At 40.5% G+C, this 24,216-nt stretch overlaps 1 protein-coding gene across 1 annotated transcript in view; it reads right to left on the bottom strand.

Annotated features, from left to right (window-relative positions):
- The window catches only part of DNER (delta/notch like EGF repeat containing), a 231,067-nt gene that overhangs the window by 84,714 nt on the left and 122,137 nt on the right, over positions 1 to 24,216 (bottom strand). The window contains exon 5 of the mRNA XM_081095960.1: positions 20,702 to 20,847. Coding sequence (XP_080952086.1) covers positions 20,702 to 20,847 — 146 coding nt within the window. The remainder of the gene's footprint in view (positions 1 to 20,701; positions 20,848 to 24,216) is intronic.

Here is a 24,216-nt window from a genome sequence, read left to right on the forward strand (position 1 = left end):
TAGACATACCATTGCTCTTCTGTTTGGGTTCATTAATTGCAAATGTAGCAGCTTATTTTTTTAAAAAAAAAATAAAAAGGCTTGGAAACACACAGATCATCTAAACATTAAATTCAAGACTTGACATTCATGAATTCATAGAATTCATTTCTCTGGCTTAAATGTTAAATTCTCAATAATAGAAACAATAATGAATGACAGTCCCACTCTCTACTTTCAAAGGACATTGAAGTTCACTTTGTTACTCAGGGGAGAAAAAAGTAAATGGCTTTCAGGAAATGTTGTAAAGGCCTTTCTTCCTAAAAATTGGATGTATGCATGGGAAAAATGGAGATGTTCAAACGCCATTTCCAACCACATTCTGCCAACTTATGTGTTCTCAGCACTCTGAGCATGGCCATAATTAGGCATAAGATTTCCATGCAGTCAGCCTCCACCTTCAAGTCACGGCCATCTGTGTTTGCTGCAACATTCCAATCCATTCACAAAAGTCTAGTTTCAACTTTGAAAAAATGAATGTCACTGCAAACTCATCTTTTATTGAATTTCCCTGAAAATAGCCTGATCCCACAAGTAGATGACATATCAGTCTACTTTCTCACTTTAAAATTCCATTATTATACCAAAAGAAAATGGTAAGAAAAAGGCTTTAATAAAATGGGCATTTTGATGCATAAGTTATTGATGAGAAGGACTCATTGAAGAATAGAGATCCTTCCCAACATCTTCCTCAGGTGAACTCAGGTGGAAAACTCATTCTGAATTACATTTTCAAATGTAAAGCCGAGATGAACAACCAGTGGTAACTTTCTCTACAAGTAGAAATCCAATGGGGATACGGCAGGGTACAAAACCATCATTTATTGAAGAAAACCCTGCCATATGCCAAGCACCACACAAGGATTCACTTAATCCTCCCAACAGTCTTGCAAAATCAATATTATTTTTCTCTTTCTCTACTGATAGATCAGAGAATTTTGATAGCTTGATCAAGGTCATACAGAGGCAGAGGGAAGCAGATTTGGTCTCATTGTAAAGACATTCTTACAATTTAAGATATTCAGAAATTCAAAGAATTTAGTTACAAAGTATGAGAAGCAGAGCTCAAAGGACATTCTGAGAAAGGGGATGTGGGGAGCATTCATGCACTGAACAGGGATTTGAAGGGATTGATCTCCAAAGGTCTCTTCAACTCCTAGGTTTAATGGACCTAAGTTTCAGTCCCATGTGAACCACAAATCCCCAGTGTCATGATCCTGCTTCAAGTGATTCCATGCCATTCTGAAATGCTAAACAACACTGGTGGGCTTCTTTCCTACTCTACCTGTATTCATCTGCTGAAGCTACCACACGAAGCACCACAGACTGAGTGGCTTAAATGACAGAAAGTTATTTATTTTTTTTCACAATTCTGAAGGCTAGTAACTCCAAAATTAAGGTGCTGGCAGGGTTGGTTTCTTTGACGGCCTCTCACCCTGACTTATAGATGGCTGTCTGCTCACTCTGTGCATGTCTATGTCCTAATCTCTTCTTTTTGAAAGGAACCAGTCATATTGGATGAGAGCCCACTCATAGGATCTCATTTTACCCTTAATCTCCTCTTTAAAGCCCAGTCTCCATATACAATCACATTCTGAGGTACTATAGGTTAGGACTTCAGCATATGAATTTTATAGGAATACAATTTAGCCCATAACATACATCCAGTCCTTCTCTAGCTGTTCCTCCAACTATTTTCAGAGCAGTCTTCCTTAAACGTTGTTTTCAGAACTCCACAAATATTTATTTGATGCTTACTATATTCAACTGATTATCCTGGAGGACAAACAATATTCACTGAATAATGGCTGTGTGAATAGGTTGGCATTGCACACACAGAGGCATATAGCTATAGTTCATGTGCTCTAGGAAACGACAAACTAGTTAGAGAACTAAGTCTGTTACTGTCATCATCACTATCGTCTTCATCATGAACAATTTATTGAGCATTCAATAAATGCCAGGCCCCATTCTAAGGGCTCTGAAAAATGCAGTTATCCTCATTGCTATTGTTATTCCTACTTTATATTTGAGGAAAATTAGATACAGAGAGGGTGATTACATTGACCAAGTTGGGCCAGCTAATTAACTAAAGAGTTGAAAGTTGAGCACAGATCATTTGATTTCAGGACTCGACCTGTACACACTCATTCATACATACATACATACATACATACACACACACACATACACACACACATACACACACAATATCAAAAGTGAACCACAGACAACCGTGTAGACCAACCATGTCAAACTCGCGGGCCACGACTACATGTGGTCCACTACAAATATTTTTGTGGCCCAGCCAATATAACAGTATGTACGAAATGTCTTAATAAAAATTTTGTAACTTAACTTTTACAATATGTTGTTATATATAATTATGAATAACAAACTACACCGTTCACTAATGACTGATTATTATAATTTTGTCGTATTCATTTCCCTTACGCGCCTTATGTGCAGGCACACCATTTCTCTCCACTAATACTAGCAGCCAATATTTTAGCAGCCAATTGCCATGTCATTAGTCTTGGACTGACTTGTTTGGTGTGCACAACAGGAAATATTTCACTTTCAGAGAACAAGAAAAATAAGTTTATTTGTGTTAAGCTTATTAATTTGTGTAGTTATTCAGTGTCTGGTAAGTTAATGTTCAAGAAAAAAATATTAATTTCTATGAAAATGTTCTATTATTTTATGTTAACAATTACTCATTTATTTCAGCCCTTTGTATTCAGCATGTCTATCGAAATAAACCTACATTTCTATGAAAATTGGAGCTTTTATTTTTTTGCTCCCACATAAACTTAAGCCTTCTTTGGCCCATGTTAGCTTTTGAGTTTGACATGCTTGGTGTAGACAGCAAGAGGAAACCCTGTATTGCTGGCTCAGATGCTATTCCTGGTTCGTCTACCTCCCTGACTTTGGGCAAGTAGTTTATAATTTTTATAACTTTGTTTCCTGTTCAACCTCACTTCAATAATAGGCAAAAAATAAAAGGAGATGTGCTATGACTGAAAGATTCTATTATTGATGTTGTGATTTTTAAAAATTAACTGTTGAAAGATCTAAAATGATACAACAGATATGCGACAACACTTATCCCATAGGATTCCCGTCTTCAGCTGGTATTGAGGTCTTCCTCTGGTCATTCATAACTTGAACCTAGATTTACTTTCCTATTGGATCAATACTTCTCCTTTGCCTTAGTCTTCACATCTATTTTCCTCTAAGTAGATCATTTTATAGTTTACATACCTTTCTGAATAGTCTGAAGTCCAATCCAAAGAGAGAGATTGTAAATAAACAACAACGTAAAACAGAGAGCTGATATAAGGGATCACTTCAGCCTCCTTTATGGAGAGTGAATGCAATTATTCAACCCCTTGTTTTCCTACTGAAATGAGACTATACATATAAACCTAGAATACTGGTATCATAGCCTAAATTCCAAAAGGTTTGTTTTGCTTGACTATACAATTCCTGATACTATGGACTTTGATTAAAGACATTTCTTCAGCATTTGGAGGAGGGAAAAAAATGATATCTTTATTTTACCATGAAAGATTTTTATTTATATTATAGAGTCCCTGGTCTGGTCAATGCATTTCTTACTTTATTGAATTTATACTCACACAAATGGAAATAACACCAGCAAAGGAGGGAAGGTCCTATCATTCATTTTAATTAAATCTTATCTCAATAAAGGTTTGTTGCTTTCATCATTTTAATATTGAACAACTGGCAGGTTATATCTAATAAATGTGTTTCTATAGGAGATTTAGAATCATTATAATTTCCAGACTAAATTCATCCAAATATCTAACTCAGGGATAGCAAAAGGTTAAGTTCACAGGCAAGGCAAATCTTGCTTGCTTTCAAACTTTTTATTAATCTATAATATTCACATGAAACAATTTCATTTGGGTGATAATTCAGTCCTCCAACTCTGAATAATAGGGGAAATCTGCATACAAATTTTGAATGTAAGAATAATAACACTGCTTATATACCCCTTTCAAAATTCCCTTAGTTAATGTATCGCATTTTAACCATTTTGATGCTTGTAGTGTCTTTTCTAACTCATGTATGACTCTTGGAATAGGATACTTATATATAGGTTCTGTGACATAATTGGAAAAAAAAATATTGGGTCTGTGCCACAGATCCCTGGCACAGAGCTGCTAAGACGCTTGTAATTTCCTAAATGATAAAAGCACTAAGAACACCTTTTGCTCTACTATTTGGTCTTTGAGCCCAGTTCCTAAAAACAAGCTCCTTAGTCCCTTACAATTTCCTGGGTGACAGGAGTGACTTATGTTCTAATGAAATGACTCTGGGTGGGCTCCTAGATGGCTGCTGGGTGGGGGCTGGTCACCAGAAAGACCAAGCCATGATCAGAAGCTTGGAATTTTCGGCTCCACCCCAATCCTCCAGAGTGGGGAGATAGACTGGAAATGGAGTTAATAACTGATCATGCCTACATGATGAAACCTGCACAAAAACCCCAACTGTACAGTGGTCAGTGAGCTTCCAGTCTGACAAACACAAGGAGGGTGATGTACCCCAACTTCACAGGGACAAAAATTCCTTGACTCGGGACCCTTCCAGACTTCACCCCATGAATTTCCTCATTTGGTTTTTCATCTCTATCCTTTATCATATTCTTTAATAAACAGGTAAATGTAAGAAGTTTGTTACTGAGTTCTGTGAGCTCCTCTAATAAATTAATCAAACCCAAGAAGAGGTCATGGGAACCTCCAATCTATAACCAATCAGAAGCTCGGATGAGATAGCCTGGGCTTGCGACTGTCATCTGAAGGGGTAGGGACAGTTTTGTGGGACAGAGCCCTTAACCTGTGGGATTTGATGCTTTGTCTAGGTAGATACAGTTTGAATTTTGTAAATTGTTGGATACCCAGCAGGTGTCTGAGAATTGCTGGTTGGTGTGGGGAAAACCTCTATAGATTTGATGATCACAAGTGTCAGAAGTGAAGTGCTCCCTACAAAGGCAAAGAAACCCACAGGAGAAAGAAACACACAGTAAGGAAGAACTGGGTTTTCTCTACACAGAAAGGTGGAAAGCTAAGTTTTTCTTTTAGAAGTTCTTTATTCGGAAAGAAAGGAAAGGCATGTTGAATTCCCTAGAGCTCGGTATCCTCATCAATAGATGGAATAATGAAAATGTCCATGTCACAGGGCTGTGGGGTGTGGAAGTCCTTGAGCCAGCACAGATCTATCTAAGTACTAGGGAAAAAACAGTAAGCTCACTTCCTCTTTCATGTGCTCAGGTGCTAACAAAGGCTGATACACCTAGCAGCGTGGCTGCCATGCACAGCAGTCCTTGGTGCAAAGCCAATCTTGAATACATAATTTTTTGCAATATAATTTTTAGATGCACATGTTGGAAGGAAATAAAGCTCCTATGAGCTGGCCCAAATTCCTGTTTTCTCTGGGGGCTGCATAAATGGGCTTCTGCTATGGAATGGGCTCAAGGTCATTTTGTTGCCAGATAAACACTTCTCCTAGAGCTTCTCAGATTCCGCTAAAATAAAAGTAGTTTTGTTTATTTGGTATAACAGCTGTCTGAGAATGGCTCAAATGCCACCTGCCTCCCCTGTCGCTAAACGAGGGAGACATGAAAACCAAACCAAGGCTCAGATTTGCTGCCAAATTTGATAAATCTCACCTCTCCCAACCCTGGTCCCTGTTCTCATACCCAACACCTCCAGGAGGCACCTGCCTTCTAGAATTATCTACTATTCTCTTTCCTACTGAAATCAACCCCTGACTGAACTAAGTTATTCTAGTCTTAATGACAGATAACACCTTAATGGGACACCATTTTAGGTCCATTTGCATTTAAATAGGAAATCATGCTGTAATTACATAGGAATGAAGCTCAAATAGCAGGACTGCAGGCATCCTGCCATGCGGATGTGTCAAGGAAATTTGGGATGAAGGAACCTCCCTAAATATTTTTGAATCTTACACCAAGTAGGCACCCCCCAACCCACTGCCTTCTGTCCAAAAGGATGGGCAACTTAATTGTACCAATGTCAAGTCACTTTTATTTTTTTGAAGTATTTTTAAAAGATTTTTTAGTTCCGAAATAAAGACTTTCAAAATAAAACATTTTTAGAAAATTATCTCCTAGTACTACTGCTGGTTGGTAACTATGGTTTTGTCATTTTTTAGAAGACCCTTTTATTAGTATCCTTCTTAGAGAACAATTATATATTCATGAGTATTACTGGCTACAATTGATATTTGTCAACAATTTTATTTAACTACAAAATTAAAAATACATTTAGCTGAGGAATGCTTCAAAACAATGGGTAAGAAGACAAGGCAGTTGATTGCCCATTTCTTTTGTGGTTTTTTAAATATATTTTATTGCTTTCAGAGAGGAAGGGAGAGGGAAATAAATATAAAAATATCAATGATGAGAGAGAATCCCTGATCCACTAACTGCCTCCTGCATAAGCTCCACTGGGGATTGAGCCCACAACCTGAGCAAGTGCCCTGACTGGGAATTGAACCATGACCTCCTGAGCCAAACCAGCTGGTCCTAATTGCCCATTTCTGTGGCCAACAGCCCCAACACTTGTCACAGGACAGATTTTAAAAGCAAAACAACAACAAACAAAATGTTAGCATATAGAGTATATGCTATGGAGTTTGATTCAGAAATTCAAGTATCAACTTTCTCCCAACAACTGTCTTTCAAAATTAGAACTCTGAGAAGGAAATTAAACATGAGTCTAACCCCAAAATGATTTCCACTGAAGTCAGTTAAGTTCAGTCATGCAGGCCAGAAGCATTCTTGGGTAGTTCAAAAGAAGATGAGTGGAAGCACTTCGAAGGACAACAGGGCTGGAATGCCAAGGGCAACAGGGCCATTGGAAGGTGGCTCTTGATGGAGGCAACAGAAGCCATTTCCATTGGTTTGTACATCTCAAGTGCCACCTATAATTTGTAAAGTTCTTTACAAAATGCTTCTGTGGTAGGCAGTTAGACAGACATGAGCAGAACAAGGAGATGGGCCAGGTACAGAAGGTCACCAGGGTGGAAAGCCTGGGTGCCTAGCAACAGGCAAAACTGGGAAAACAAGGACCTTGCCCCAGGGTCACCTTTCCCCTAGCATATCGCTGGTCATGCGGTTCAGATCCTCCCCTGGCATGTCATTTACTATGCAGTAGACCCTCTTGGAGGAGGGACAAGGGGTCAAAGAGTGGCCTCATTCAACTCCCTTGCGTGCCCTTGCACCAATCACTTCCTTAACCATTAACTCTTAAGTGTAACATCTAGGCCTCAGTTGAGTTTTAGCTTCAGGCCCAAAAAAAGCAGCAAAACCAGACAAGTGATGCCATGGCTGACCTCAGAACCAGCTGTACTGACTAGTGACCCCCTGTCCAGGTCTGACCTATCAGTAGAGACCACAACATTTAGAAAGGACACATTTGGAAAACGGATGAATATTCTATTGAGATCCTCCCCTAAAACCTCCAGATAAATACCCTCAAGACAGAGGACACAGTATGAGTTCCCATAGGGAGCACACCTTTTCCCACCCTTTTCCCCAAGGGAGATTTCCTTGCCTATCTTTTCCTGCTAAGTTCCAAGAGCCCTTCATTTGTCTCTGTGACTTGTTTCCTGAGCCCACACCAATTGGCTCACTTTTCCTACCTCTGTGACTTTCTAAATAAACTTTTATAGTTTGAGTCTTGGCTCTGAATTCTTTCTTAGCCAGAACTCAAGAACTGAGGTTGCTGAACCAAGGTCCAATCGCCAGTGACATTCTGGTGCCGTCTCGCTGCCAACACTTCCATATATATAAGCTCATTTCAAACTCCATTATGACTTTCCAGCACCTATGTGTGTCTGTGCTATACCTCCACCTTGCACAAGTCACAGCTCTGTGACATGGACATGCTCATCATTCCCATCATCAGACGGAGACACCGATGGAATTCCATGATGCAATTTCAGTAGTAGGAGAGTCATATCTTGACCCCTACTCTACCCTATGTCCACTGGCCTCCACTGGGCCAGAAAGCCTCAGACTTCATCAGAATGATCTGTAAAAATGTGGAAGCCACATTGACATTGTCTGGACCAAGTACCAGTACAGCTATCTTTAAACACAGAGATATTTGTTGTAGACTTGACTTCTCTCTCCAACAAGATGACAAAAATAATAAGGGCTTCATATGCTTCCTAACTGATCTACACAAAACTAAAAGTTAGTACCTTTGGAAGTACTATCAAATTTCAAAATTTCAACCCTTATTAAAATCATGACACTTAATGCCTGAGAGCCTCAATATCCCCATCCAATAACAGGAGTGAAGAAAATGTCCCTGTCACAGGGCCCTACTGAGGAGAATATTCTTTCTACCAGGATGCAGCAATGAAACTGTTGTCTCATATCATCCTGGAAATTTAAACCAAGCAGAATTTTATGGGGTATATTCTATTAGATTGCACAATGAATTATTCTTATGGTAGAAGATGGAAGTATAATATGATAATAACCTAAATATGGAAGCCCATACTTCTTCCATTTTTATTTATTTTAGCAACCTAAAGAAGCCCTAAGACAAAAGTCAACTTTAGCTGCTGCTTCTGATTTCAGATAGCACAACATATTATCTTTTTTATCCCCAAAATCTTCCATGTGTTCAGAGAAACTAAAAATAGAGGAGCAGGCTGTGATTGAAAAAATCAATGAAAGTAATTCAAGCTTAAAGAAAAGTGACCAGATTCCAGTACAAGTTCCCACAGTCTGTGACCAGGGGCTGTGGGACAGTCACACCCTTAATCTAATCAAACTTCCAACTAGCCATGGCCTTTGCCATTTGTCTTGCTGAAGGTTCTTTTTCCATTCCAGACCCTACAAAAGTTCCTGAGCAGATTGCTTCATCATCACTTCAACTGATGCTTTCCTGATATGTAGCTCATCCTTTTAATATTTTAATGTGCGCTGACCATTAATGCCTCTTGCATCAATGTTTAATTTGCCTGATTTATATAATTTTATTCAACTGTCTGTTACTGACACCATCTGATGGCAACTACCTATTATACTTTGCTTATCAGCACTTAAATATATACTAAATCAAACCGAGACCAGAGAATACAAAGAAAAAGGCTAAAGGTAAAATGCAATGAAGAAAGCATGTAGAGAAATGGAAATGGTTAGGAGAAAAGAAAAATAAAAACATGGTAGTGAAGTTAGGAAAGCACTTACTTATTAAATTATAATGTGGAAAGAGAATAAAAAGCGAAAAAATGAATTTTCTAAGTTTTTTCTAGATGGAGACACTAATACCCATGCATAATTATTTGTGGAATGTATAAATGCTGCTGTATAAGCTGCCACCAGCATTTCTTCTATTCATGTGCTTCATTTTCCCCTAGTCTCCTGCCAAAATATTGTGACTGCGCTAAAAACAGATGTGTGACAGTTCTGATGTCCTCCATAATTAATGGCCTTTGATTCTGGACAGCTCTGAAACATTCCACATTTGCTGGCCTCTGCTGACTCCTAGGAGGAGTCAGCCCTTGTCCTTTGTGCCCTTCTTTCCACACTCAAGCGTTACATGATATCCCACCGCACATGTCACACAGTCACCTCTGTCTGAGGTTGAGACACAGCTCGAATTTCCTGCCCGGAATCTGGGTGGAAACCAAGTACAGTCATAGAGAGAGGGTGGATTGTGTTCAGGGCAGCAGTCCAAGGGCTGTGGTAACCTTGCTCCATTTATCCATCACTGCACAGCTGTTGTATTCCAGGGAGAGCTTGCTCGTTCCTTTCTGGAGCCAGATTCTTTTTCCCTTATTGGTTTGGAAATATCCTGCTCAACTGAAGAATTATCATTAAATTACAAAATATCCTCCAGTGTGAAGTTGGAAAGGATTAATGCTCGTGGCTCATAAATGCTTATCTTAGCCTCAAAATGCCCCTTATGTCAAAGGAAGTGGAGTACAGAATGAGGTCCTTCTTGCTGATGATTAACAGACATGGAGGTTGGGCCAAGTTTCTTGGGATTATTCTTGGAATACAAGAAGGCGGCAATCTGAAGGAAGAAACTCTTACAAGGACTCAGGTCAGTCTGACGGGTGTGGGGTGATGATGGTCCTACCCTTTCCTCACAGAGGTGGTGGGTTCCTGGCCAGTTTCCAGTTGAGGCAATATTTGAGTAGCATCTTCTCTGAATCTGCCTTATCTCACATTCCATAGAAATAAACCAAACTTTTAAATGGATGTCAGGCCAAGAATAACCTGGGATTGAGCAGATATCCCAGTGCTCACTTAGCCTGGACCAGTATCAGGTGGCTCAGGTGAACAGAATCACCTGCCTCCATTCAGAGGCAGAGCTATCTCCGATCCCCAGGAGCTGGACTATGTTATGTCTGCAATGATTTCTTTCCCTATAACCAAGATTGCACAAAGGTGATATGACTTCAGTTTTGATGGGAAAATTAAAAGTGTTTTTTTCCTAAGACAAAAGCACAGAGTATGAGTTTTTAGAAAACAAAATAAAAAATAACAAAAATCTTTCTCTGATCAACATTATTAGTCATTAGGAAAATGTAACTCAAAACTACAACCAGATAACACTGCACGCACATTAGGGTGGTAAAAGTCGAAAGAGAAGGGAAGGGAAGGGAAGGGAAGGGAAGGGAAGGGAAGGGAAGGGAAGGGAAGGGAAGGGAAGGGAAAGGAAAGGAGAAAGGAAAGGACAAAGGAAAGGACAAAGGAAAGGACAAAGGAAAGGAGAAAAGGAAACGAAAGAAAATAAAAGAAAAATAGCAAGTGGTGAGTATATGGAGAAGTTTGGATTCCCATGTATCACTGGTAGGAATGTAAAATGGTTCTTTGACAACTGTGAGAAACAATTAACATTTCCTCAAAAAGCTAACATAGAATTGCCATATGATCCAGCAATTCCACTCCTTAGGTATACACCCAAAAGGACTGAAAACAGATATTCCAACTAATACTTGTACTCACGTATTCACAGCAGCACTAGTCACAACAGCAAGAGCTAGAAACAATTCAAATGTCCATCAATCATAAATGGATAGACAAATTATTGTCCATCCACACAATGGAATATTACTCAACCATAAAGAGGAATGAAGTACTGACACACGCTACAACATGAACGAGCTTCGAAACATTGTGTTAAGGAAAGGAAGCCAGATGCAAACTGTCACATATATCATTTATGTGAAACATCAAGAATAGTAAATCCTGCCGAAACCGGTTTGGCTCAGTGGATAGAGCGTCAGCCTGCGGACTGAAAGGTCCCAGGTTCGATTCCAGTCAAGGGCATGTACCTAGGTTGCAGGCACATCCCCAGTAGGAGGTGTGCAGGAGGCGGCTGATCGATGTTTCTCTCTCATCGATGTTTCTGACTCTCTATCTCTCTCCCTTCCTCTCTGTAAAAAAATCAATAAAATATATTTTAAAAAAAAAAGAATAGTAAATCCATAGGGACAGAATGCCAAAGGATGTTGCCAGTGGCTGGGGAGGGGATGGGGAGTGACTGCTGAATGGGTACAGCACTTCTTTTGGGGAGATGAGAACTAGATAGATGTGGTGGTCACTTCTGATTGTACTGAATGCCATTGAATTGTTCACCTTAAAATGGCTTAAATTTGTATTAGATGAATTTCACCTCAATTCTTTAAATTGTTTTAATACTCTGTTAAGACTGGTGCCTGACATCCCTTGCCTCAAAGAAGGGAGTTTTGTTTCCTTTTCTGCAGATCTCTGCACCTTCTCTCCCACAACTCCTTTTGATTCCATCTTCTCTGGAATCTTCCTCCATTGACTACATCCCTCCCCCCACCTGTCACATCTGCCAGTTTCTTTCCTTCTGTTTATTTCAATGTGGCACATCTTCTGCTCTAGAAATAAAAGCCCTCCTTTTGACCAAGTTGCCCACTCTCTCCCTCCACTCCGTGCCAAACTTATCAAAAGGGCAAGGCATGTTGGTGACCCAAGTCCCTCCTTGCCCCTATGATCTGGCTTCCTGCCCACTACCATTGCTGCCCTCCCAAAAGCAAGATCCTGGTTGGATTCTCCCACCTCCTGCCCAGGAAAGCAGCCAATTTTCTGAAAGGCAATCCCTTCATTTCCTTGCTCCTCTTTACTATCTAAAGAGCTTGCAACAATAACCACCGAAAAGGTTGCAGAAGGAAAAATGCCAATTTCACTTGGAATGTCCTTGGAGCAGTAAAATTAAAATTTGATGAAATCTCAAGCCTTACACATCTTTTTAACATTCTGGTAACAAAACGGCGGGGCGGGGGTGGGGAGGAGAACATAAAGCATTCCTGCTGCTCCCCAAAGCCCAGGCAGGGGTTGTCTCAGTAAACACATGCAGTTCTTTGAGTAAGGACCTAATGATCCCATTTTTCATGGAACACCTTTTCTCCTTGAAACAAGGACTCACAGGCAAACTAGGCTTCTTCGGAATTGGCCATTTAGCAGATACTTTCTCTCAAATGAACCGAGGAAGATTGCCACTTCAAGGAAAACAACCAGTAGTTATTGTTGTCAGAGATAACATTTGAGCTTTAAAAGCCTTAAAGGAGAAATTAGGATTTTGGAAAACTTTTATCTTTCATTATGAGCTTTTCAAACCCCCAATATCTAAAGACAATTTTGATGAGATTGGTGGTGATATTAATCACGATGTGATTTTTAGGATTATTATATAATGAAAGGTATCAACATTTGGAAGCCCTGTATAAGTCCATTACTTTCCAAATGACCAATCTGTGTTGTTATAAAAACCATTCATCAGTAGGAAATCCAAAATGCAGAACAGACCAATGGATTTTAATGTACCAGAGTACAAGAGATCATTGATATGGTTTCAGATTCCACATTCAATTAAACTTTATGAATCTGCCACTTGTCCAGTTCTCAAGTATTTTCAAGATACTCCGTTATCTACAAAGGCTATTAAAACACTTCTCCTCTTTCCAACTGCGAATCTGTACGAGGCTCAATTTTCTTCCTATACTTCAATCAAAATAACGCTTCACAATAGATCACATATAAAAACAAAGGTAAAAACCCAGCTCTCTTCTTTGGAGCCAGATATTAAAGAGATTTGTAAAAATGAAAACGGTGTCTTGCTTCTCACTAAATTCTTTTTTGCTTTGGAAAATATAGTTACTTTTGATAAAGGTGTCATTTTTGATAATATGTGATGGGTTTATTAATTAAAAGCAATAATAAATATTTAATACCTTAGTTTTAATTTAATGTAATAAATATCAGTAGATGGAGCCCAATAACCAAGAGTTCTTTGGGGACCTCAATGATTTTGTAAAATGCAAGGGAGTTCTGAGACCAAAAAAATCAGAAAAGCAATGGGCTAAGTGAAGTCAAACATATTTGTAAATAAAAGTGCAAACACCACATCCACTGGAGGAGTCTTCACATGAGTCTGTAGCTATCAGCAGAGAATGGGGGCCAAGGTCTAGAGACTGAGGCACAAGGATGGCCAGCAGGGAGCAATTCTGAAAGGGAGGGGAGATCTCTCTAATACCAGGAAGGAACCTGGACTCTGTCTGTCATTAAGACACATTCTGTCCAATTGGGGGGAAGTTATGCTGGACAATCCCCTAACACACCACAGGTCATTCTGAATTACCTAACACTCCCTCACTGGAAGGATAAGCTGCAAAGGCAGGCTGACTCTTAGAAGCTCAGAGGATGTCACGAAGGAAAAGACAAATAAAAGCTCCAAACTGTCAGACTTCAGGAAGACAGATGAGTCCATTTGTACTTTTTGTTATTACTATTTGCACTTTAAAGCCATATTTGAGGTAACTGTCAAAAACAGCAGTCCATGATAGGGAACATTTAAATGATTTCTTTCCCCCTACTAATATGAAAGAAATACCTCAAATGGGCACTGACTAGATATTTAATTAGAGGAAGGCTGCAGAAGGTGATGTTTCAGAGGAGATTTGGGCATCAGGTGAAGGTCAAGTTCAATGATTCCCGATGCCAGTGTTTTGACCTTCAACGTCTGGAGAGCAGGGAGTTAGGTGATTTTCCTCCCTTGTGTTTTGTTGGGTGAAGCTCCATGCCTGACACATAGAGGTGCTCACAGAATGCTGGGTGAGAGAGTGGAAATGTGCAGAAATAAATGACTATCCTAGATGAGGAGTGGCATAAAGTCCTTTGGTGTGTGTGAGCAAAGCACCGTGATGCTTTCCAGATCCCTAAAGGGGATGCCCTCCTCAGGCAAAGCCCTTCAGCTTCATTATTCCCAGCAGCTCATGCTAAGTTCACTGAATTATGGACTGAAAAATAGGGCAAAAGGGTAAGTATTTTATGGAAAGACAAGGAAAACAGGCCTGCCACGTTCCAAATGATGGTTTATCTTCTCTCAGACATCATTTAATCAGTGCCTTATTTCCATGTTCTAAAAATTATTCATTGCAATCTCAGAATGATAGTTATCTGTCTTTGATGCAGCCTCATGAGTATGTCTCCTCTTTGTAAAGTCTGATGGATATAATGAACTGGACAGAACTGTGAGAAAAGGGCTCCACACCTGAGTGCCTAGGATACAGTGAGGCCCTTCTTTGATTTTTCGAGGGGCTTCCTCTGCTACCCTCCCACCCCATTTCTTTCTCACAGTGTTACCAGGTCATAGTCTTTTTCCAAGGTCTCTTGAGGGCCCTTATGTTTGCGCTAATGACAATCAAAAGATGAGCTCTGAGAGAAGTGATGGTTGAGAGAATGCGACATCCATTCCTGCCCTCCAGCGCGCTGCTACTGCCTGAGAGAGGTTCGCAGAGGATTCAAACCAACAGAAGGATGGCATCAACGATTCCATTGGTTCTGATTATTCTGACCTATTTCCTCTGGAAATGACAGGGAAGGAATTGGCAGCGTTGCTTAAGGAGGTCCTCAGTGGTGACTGCAGCATCCTGGGTCACACTGTCTGTGAGAACCTCAGAACAGAGACTATTTTCCATCCGTGACTTTATCAAATGAAATTCACCATGCCCTTCCCGTATTTAACTACCAGATAACTCAAATTACATATCAAATTATATATCTAACTCAACACTCGGAGAACTGGTTTCCCATCATATTTTTGTTCTTTTGTTTGTTTTGTTCATTCGGTTCATAGGCACTTTTTCAGCATCATCCATGCGGACAGCACATGCTATTTGTTACAATGGATGCCGAAAAAAGCAGGCACAGGATCAAGGAACTCACCTGCTGAGACTCCCCTGGGAAGCCCAGTGATCCCACATCTGAGTCAGGCCTGTCTCAGGGCTCACAGAACACACCTGCAACCCCTTCCCACAGCCCAACCTGCATCACCAGCACCCTGCCCCCACAAACTTCCAACTCTGTCTCAAAGGCCATGTCATCCCTGACCAAATGTGTATCTCCTGAGCCTTGGCCAGTACCAGGCACATGACAGACAATAACTCTGCAGTGCATTGAGTACAAATAATAATGGATGTAAAGAAATACAAGCATGCATCAATACTCATGTGTCTCATAAGAAAAATAAAATGCAACAGGGTTTTAGAGGAGGGAGTCTGCACTGGGGATTAGGGACAGCTTCCAGAAGCAAAAAGTGTTTGAGTTGAGACTGAAGTATAGTTAGGAAGGTGGGAGGGCAGGGGCAGAGAGTGGGGGTAGGGTGGTGTGGCAACTAAAAATTCCAGATGGAGGGAACAGCATATGGAAAACTATGGAAATCTGAGGGAGGAATGAGATGGGGGTGGGGAGGAAGGAGGGAACGCCCCTCCCTACAGGGATTGTGAGAGGAGCTCAGGTTGGAAGCTGGAAAGGGTGCTCTTGCACACAGCTGAGGCATGCTCCTCTCTCTGCTCTAGGAATGAAATAGAAAATAAACAAACCTCAGAAATGAGAATTTACTTTGAGCCCTAACAAAGAAGCACATGCTTTTGAAACAGGAAAAAGGATTAAGTAGAGGGGAAGGATAGTATCCCCTGCCCAGGCCACATGGGCTGGAGAACAAGGACAGCAGATTTTAACAAGTGATGAATAAAAAACAACCTCAGGGCAGTGATTTATTTCCTATAAACCAAACCCACGCAGAAGAACTCAGCCATAGGAAGTCTAGGACTTTCTAGAACTTGAGCCTTTGACTTCTAAGAGCAAGGAAGTAGGTAATAGAAGGTCAGGAATCTTCAAGAGCCCAACATGCTAGTGCTTTTCTCATGTGCAGGCCAACCCCTGGAGACAAAATTAAGATACAGGCTCTAAGGGGAATTATCAATGGCTCCCAGCCATGATGTCAGTTCAATTCTCTCTCAAAACACAATCTGAATAGTTAGCTCTAATATCTGATCCAAATAGCCTAACAATGATGGATTCCTAAGCTAGAGCTAGAGAGATTTCTAAGGAACCTTTTAAGAATGAGGGCCTGACCCCACTTATCTATCAATATAAATCAGAGCCAACAAATACGACAGTTTGGGGATATGTATTAAACCATTATATCATTTGTCAGCAGTTATCTTTTTTTATCAATTCCACGTGACCTTGAATTTATTAACAGTGAAATCCCTGAATAAAACGATGTTGCATATTTGTGTTATGAAATCAGCAAGAATGGGAAGAGTATAGCACTACTTCTGAGACCTCTATTTCCAGAATTATGGTCCACAACCTACTTTTGCATCAGAATCACCATCTGTCTAACAAAAGGCATCATAATCTGAGTGAGTGGCCTGGAATATGACTTTTTGTCAAGGGTCTCAGGCAAATCTTAGGCAAAGTAAATTTTAAAACTACTCCTTTAATTCTGTGGGCAAGGAATGCAATTGAGTAGAAAGGGTACAACAATGAATTGGAGAGAAAGTTTTGTGATTGTTAATTTTATATGTCAACTTGGCTGGGCCATGGTGCCTAGATATTTGGTCAAACATTATTCTGGATATTTCTATCAGGGTGTTTTTGAATGATATTTACATTTAAATCAGTGAACTTTGAGTAAAGTAGATTGAACTACATAATGAGGGTGGGCCTCTTCCAATCAGTTGAAGGCCTGAATAGAACAAAAGGCTGATCTCCCCCAAAGCAAGAGGGGATTCTCCCAGCAGTCTTTGGACTTCATCTGTAACATCAGCTCTTCCTTGTCCACCAGTAGACTGACTTTGGGCTTGAACTGAAACTCTTTCCTGAGTCTTCAGCCCACTAACCTCTCCCCAATCAAATTTTGAACTCACTGAGACTCCACAATGAGTGGATCCAGAACGAGCCAATTCCTTAAAATAAATCATAAATATGTCTCCTATTGCTTCTGTTTCTCTGCAAAACCTTGACTAATACACATCTCTTGCTCTTAGGAGGCAGGGTCCATGGAACCTAACTGAATCTAAAGAAGACTTAAGGCCCACACCAGCAAAGAGGTCTTTGTGACTCTCTGACACACCTTTCAGATAATTAAGGAATCATCAAATAGGCAACAGCCAACCTTGGTGACAAGATACAGAGAGAACCAGTGGCCAACAGTCCAAATATTTCATAAAGAAAAGAAAACATCAGTCAACTGTTACAACAAAAGGAGTTTTTTAAAAGGTAGCTCCCTACCGTGCTATAGTAAAAATTTAAAAAGACCTTCCCAGGATGGGGCCATATCTAAGAACAGCAAGTTTAAACTTTTATCACAAGTCACCCATCAACTCAGAACTGTGAAGTATCCTCTAGACAAAGCATACCTGACAGAAAAGAAATGATCCCCATTACCAAATGAGAGTAGTGTGGAAATAATAGAATTGCTTTTATTTTTATGGAGGATCCAATAAAAAGTTACAAAAATGATTAGCAACAGTAAAGAGTTAAACTGCCATAGAGTTCTTTCTATTTTGCATTGAGTTTGAGGTTAGACCGTATAACTTCTAATTTTTGGAAAGAGTAAAAAGAAACAAACTTGATGATAACAGTCTTGTTAGTCAATGACTAGTAAATTATGACAACAATCACAAGAAGCCACTGAATTCAAGTAGACACAAAAAAGGTGAGCCTCCTTTGCATCCCCACTCCTGCCAATGGTAGTTCAAATACCCCCGTCTTTTTATGAACTATATAGGACTGGCTTCCAGATTGTTCTCTCCAAGAGAACAAAGTGGGTCTATGAATGGACATGGTAATTTCAGCCTAATCATTTGCTTACAGTCACCAGGGATGATTATAGTGGCTCAGATTAGATGACTGCCACAATTTCCTTAAATCCACTGAAGGTACATGTGGGCTTTGACTGAATCAACAACAGCAGAGGCTCCACACTCTAGAAGCCACATGGTGGACGTGGGAGGTGGCAGCAGAGGGAGGAGGTGTCATCTCAGGGAGAGGTAAACAGCTATTCAAAGGAGCTGGTGCCCGTAATGAACGTGTTTCCTCTACAGTGATCTGCTAAAATTAGCATGGATTCCTCACTCAGGCTTCTGAGTCATTTTTTTCAGTTTTCCAAGTTACCTGCCAGGTGCTAACCACTTCCACAACCTTTTCAATGAGTCAGTTCTAAAGCACCAGGCACAGCCTCTGAGCTAGAGCTTTCATGCCAATGAGACCCAGGTGGGGCCACGTGCAGCCAACATGATGCCTCAGGATAATACGGTGAGTACTTTATGAATGAAAAGTTTCCCCAGAAGTATCATCCATTGTAAGAGAAAGCTCACAAGGAATCTGAAGCACATTGTCAGTCCTAAATTCTGAGAACAGCCCTCTGTTCCTGTTTAAGACATTTCTCGTTTGCCAATATGATCGTTTGAGGGCTAATCAGGCCCCAGAATCATTCACTGGGAATGATAAGAATGAATCTGGGGAAGACCCGTGTGTACCCCCTTTTCAGCCTCACTGGGGAGCTCTGACATTCTTCCATGGTTTCCATATCTTTTCTCAAGTTATTGTACTCTAGCCTTGACTGTCACAGAACATTAGTGTCCTTCCCTTTTCCCCATAAAATAAGTTGATAAATGAAGCTTCCCCTCAAGAAAGAGAAGCATTGGGTCCAAGTTGGCTGAGACAGAAATGGACCCACAGGGAAGGTTCGGTTCAGTAAAGGAAACCTCATGCTCTACCTCCTGGCTTTACCCCAGGCTCTCTCCCCTTCCCCAGGGATTTCATTTGTAACTTTGGTTTATGTCTGTGTTCCTCTTCTAAGATTAAGCAGAAATTATTATTCCACTGCTTTCTTGGGTTCTGACAGCATTCTGCCCCCTCCAGGGGATATCTTAGAGGAAAAAAAATGGTATATTTGAGCCATTGCATTACACCTAAAATACATCAAAATCACGGGTTTTCTAAGACGGCATGAGCATTATCTTCCAACATCTCTTTTTTCAGTTACCCCATTCCTTCCACTTATCCAAGTTCCCACCACTGTTACTGAGGGTGCTGGCATTACCACAAGGAGGTGTCACCACAGAAAATTGACCAGTGCTACCCTTAAAATTGGACTAAAACAGCGGTTCTCAACTTGTGGGTCGCAACCCCTTTGGGGGTTGAACGACCATTTCACAGGGGGTCCCCTAAGACCATCGGAAAACACATATATAATTACATATTGTTTTTGTGATTAATCACTATGCTTTAATTATGTTCAATTTGTAACAATGAAAATACATCCTGCATATCAGATATTTACATTGCGATTCATAACAGTAGCAAAATTAAAGTTATGAAGTAGCAACAAAAATAATTTTATGGTTGGGGGTCACCACAACATGAGGAACTGTATTTAAGGGTCACGGCATTAGGAAGATTGAGAACCACTGGTCTAAAACAACTCACACTCTTTTTTCTATTGAGGGGCCCACTTTACTTAACATGAACTCCAGTGTAAATAGGTGTAGAACTGGGGAGAGGGAAATGGAGGCAAGCATGCCGGACACAGAAACAGTGAGTGCTAAGAGTAGTGGATGTGTCCTTATGGAACAGACTCCCTTGTAAGGGTTAGGATTAGGGTCTCTCGCTCCTGGCATTCAGATGGCACCTGGGGTCCATCTGCCATTGCCTTAAGGGATCCCTAGACTGATGGCAATTGGCCTCAGTGGCTGCTCTGGTCCTTTTCTGGTCTGACTCCTTTACCCCATCACTAACCAGAAAATGAGGAGAAACTGTACTCAGCCCCTGACGCCTGCCCCTTGACCCCTGCCCCTGGGACCTGAACTACGGGGAACAAGACTCAGGTCCCCGACAATATTGACAATGCTGGTCCACGAAGGTCAAAAATAATGTCAGCCTTCTGGTCCCTGCCTCTTCTCCATTCCTTCTCTTATTTTCACTTCTGTAACTGTTATTAGCACGAGGGAAATGCAAAGTCTAAGGAGGGAATTCGGTAGTAACTGGGAAATAAATGACTCTGCGCTTACCTTTCCTTCCTTCCATTTCTCTTGATTCTGCTACCAGATATGTTGACGACTTCTCACAAAAACTCTGGTTCTACCAAAGCAAGAAGGGCTAGCACTGCACAAACTCATTGTGATTACTTTAGAAATCATATGGAGATTTATATATCTGTGTGTTGCATACTGGCATATAATTGAAACCAGAAATGTGGGAGGCTTCTTAAAATACATTTATAGCAATATATGTTTTCCAGGCTACCGGCGTTCCCCTTACCTCTGCTGGCTTCGTGGTGCAGGCCCCTTTTCCTGAGCACTCCAAGTCACGCGCACGGCTCTCCGCTGGAGCACAGGTGCTAGTCTTCACCACCAGGGTCAAGCGCAAAGCCGCGATGGATTTAGTCACAGAATCATTCACAAAACCTAAAAGGAAATGGGACAAGAGGAAATGTGAATTTTACCAACATTCTTTTTACAAGACTCTGAATTTTGCCCTAACCGGTTTTGGCTTAGTGGATAGAGCATCAGCCTGCGGACTCAAGGGTCCCAGGTTCGATTCTGGTCAAGGGCATGTACCTGGGTTGCAGACACATACCGAGTAGGGAGTGTGCAGGAGGCAGCTGATCGATGTTTCTCTCTCATCAATGTTTCTAACTCTCTATCCCTCTCACTTCCTCTCTGTAAGAAATCAATAAAACATATTAAAAAAAAAGACTCTGAATTTAGTTTAGGCCAGCAGTCTGGCCAAGAAGATGAAATGCGTTAAGTTAGGCAAAAGAATAAAGCACACACAGTAGCCTCAAGCCCTTCAGACAGCCACTCCTCCATGAGAAACACCCAAGGCCAACGAAAAGGAGCGGCTGCCACTTTGGTCATCCCTTAGACCCGTTGCTCTGCTCCTGCCCTCGCCCTTGGGGGCCGCTCTTTCTCTCAAGTCCATCCTGCTCTAGCATGTTAGAATTCAACTTCCCTGATTTAAACCCATTTTCTTCCAGGAAGCCACCTGCCTACATTTCCCAACTCTCCTGCCTCCTGGTTACCTGGGGTAGTCATAGCACTAAATATACCTCCATTGCCAGCCTTCCTGGGCAGACTCTGTGCCTTCACAGGCAGACATGCAATACAGGTTGGTATTCTATGTTGGGTTTATCAGTGAATAGCTTACTTGATCACCAATCTGGCTACACAATATCAATTTAACTTATATGGCTTTAACCAACTAATAATACAGGACCAATGGTAGTTGAATATTGATTGCAGTATCATTAATGCATCATATTTATCATTCCATGATCTTTGTCTAGTATGGCTATTTATAGATAGTAAGTAGAAATAAATAGGTAGTAAATATAGTCTCCAATTGGAATAAAGAAATAAATCCTGTATTTTGTATCATTGATATAATTATTTTACTAGGAGAGTGTCTTTTTTTCTAATAAGAATATTCACTTATTTACATATAATTTTAAATTTCAAAATAAATCACTTATAATTAACACCTCCATCATCCAGGAGAAGACTCCTGTGTTACCCATAAATAGTGCTCAAGACCAGGTGGTGAAAATTATTCTAGACCAGTGGTTCTCAACCTTCTGGCCCTTTAAATACAGTTCTTCATGTTGTGACCCAACCATAAAATTATTTTCGTTGCTACTTCATAATTGTAATGTTGCTACTGTTATGAATCATAATGTAAATATCTGATATGCAGGATGATCTTAGGCGACCCCAGTGAAAGGGTCATTCGACCACCAAAGGGGTCGCAACCCACAGGTTGAGAACCGCTGTTCTAGACAGTCATGCCTCTCTGAGCCCCAAAGTTCTCATCTGTTAAGTAAGGATAATAGCCCAAAGTAGGGTGACTACAGAATTTATGATCAAAACTGGGGCTCTTCTCGGATCAAAACAGGGTGCTTTTGTGACTACAACTAGACACAGGCATGAAGTGAGAGGACAGTCTCCTGTCCTGAGGAACATCCAGAGACCAGGAACCTGCAAAGTGCAGTCTTACATTAATGCAAGAGATCATTTTAACAGGCAGAAGATAGGTGCAAAACAGAGCAGAAGACTGAATCCAACTCACAAGTGTCAAGGTTATGATGGAAAATGAATGCAAGTCAGAGTGGAGTGGAGACACGCCTCAACTCCTAGTTTGGAATTAGGAGGCCAGTGTCTCTTGGTGTGTCGGTAAAGACTGGTGCTGCAGGCCTGACTCAGGGTGGCATTTTACATCCACAGAGACTAGTTGCTTTCTTCCTAAGATTTCCTATTGAGGACTTTATGATAAACTGGCTTTCGGACAGAAGAAACAGGATGGTTTAGGCAAAGGCACCTCCTCTGTAGTTTTCTACTTCCTCGATCAGGGCCCCACACTAGATAGATACCTCACACCTCCTCCCAGCCACCTTCACACTGCCTGCTCGCCTCTATTCTTTAAACACTTCCATGAAGCCCCCTTTGTCTGGCCTACTTGTCTTTCTTCCATCTCCTAGCTCAGATCTCACCTTATTCATGAGCTTCTCCTCAATATCCCAGCCCCCTCTGAGCCCAACCCATCCATCTCAAGTACAAACTATCACGTACATGTCCCTGATTAGTTTATGTTTTGGGTGGTTTCTTGTTATACCACCTTTACCAAATCTTCCTGATGGCTAGGGATAAGTAAGAGAGGTGGCAAGCAGGAAGTCAGGATACGGGTGTATACAGGGTGTCCCAAAACATGTATGCACACTTTAAAAGTTCAACTGATATTTCTTTTCAGCCAGAGTAAGCTCTGAACAAAAGAAATTCATCCTAAAATGCTATTGGATTTTAGGGAGGACACAGGGTATCCCCAAAATTTTATATACACTTTAACAGCTGATAACTCATTTAATTTTTGCTCCTTTTCAGGTTTAACTTCTTTGAAATAATAGGTGAAGCCATACTAAGTTTGAACTAAGGAAATTTATTCATTAGACTTTTTATGGGGATACATGAAAGATAAAGTTTATGGTACAAAACCGGCAACAGTTGACTAACTGAGGGCACACAAATACCGAACAAAGTGATTCTTGATGTTTGCAATTTCATTGCTTCGGTCCAGTGCCTGGACCATAACAGTCATCAGTTTGAAAACAGGCATTGATAAAAATAAAAAAATATATATTCATTTCTATAGATTCTTTTAAATTTTGAAAATGAACTGTATGTTAATAAACACTGACTTTATAATCATTCCAAGTATGTATACATTATTGGGGGACACCCTATATATGAGTGAGTGGCAAAGGCAATTCCTGAAGAGGAGTTTCCAGAATGTCTTGTCATCTAACATGAACAACAATTATTTGAATGCATAGATCTCAGTTTCCTAAGGAAATACTTGCTTATTAATTTGTGATTAGCCTTGATAGGGACACAGAGCCTGGAACAATGTTGGGATGCTACCAGAGTTCTTACTCGAAAAGATATTTTACACATAAAATAATAGAGGTCAATCAGATATCGGTAATTATAAAGGTTTTTTTCATACCTTTGCTATTATGATTGAAATCTACATCATCTGTCTACTTTCTAAGCATTTAGACCACATAATGCTTTGTAATTCTGTTGAAGAGACCTCTCTCCAAAGGTTATTTTTTAAATTCTATTCAGCTATTAAATGTACTTAGCTGGTAGACATTCGAATGCATACACAGTTAAAAATATACATGGTGTAGTTTTCTACATAATTTGCTTCCATTATCTCAATGACCATTTACTGAACTCCCATCTACAAACCAGGGGCCATATTAAATGCTAAGGTTACAA

This window comes from Myotis nattereri (assembly GCF_964212035.1).
Source record: "Myotis nattereri genome assembly, chromosome: 7".
In the NCBI taxonomy this organism is placed as follows: Eukaryota; Metazoa; Chordata; class Mammalia; order Chiroptera; family Vespertilionidae; genus Myotis; species Myotis nattereri.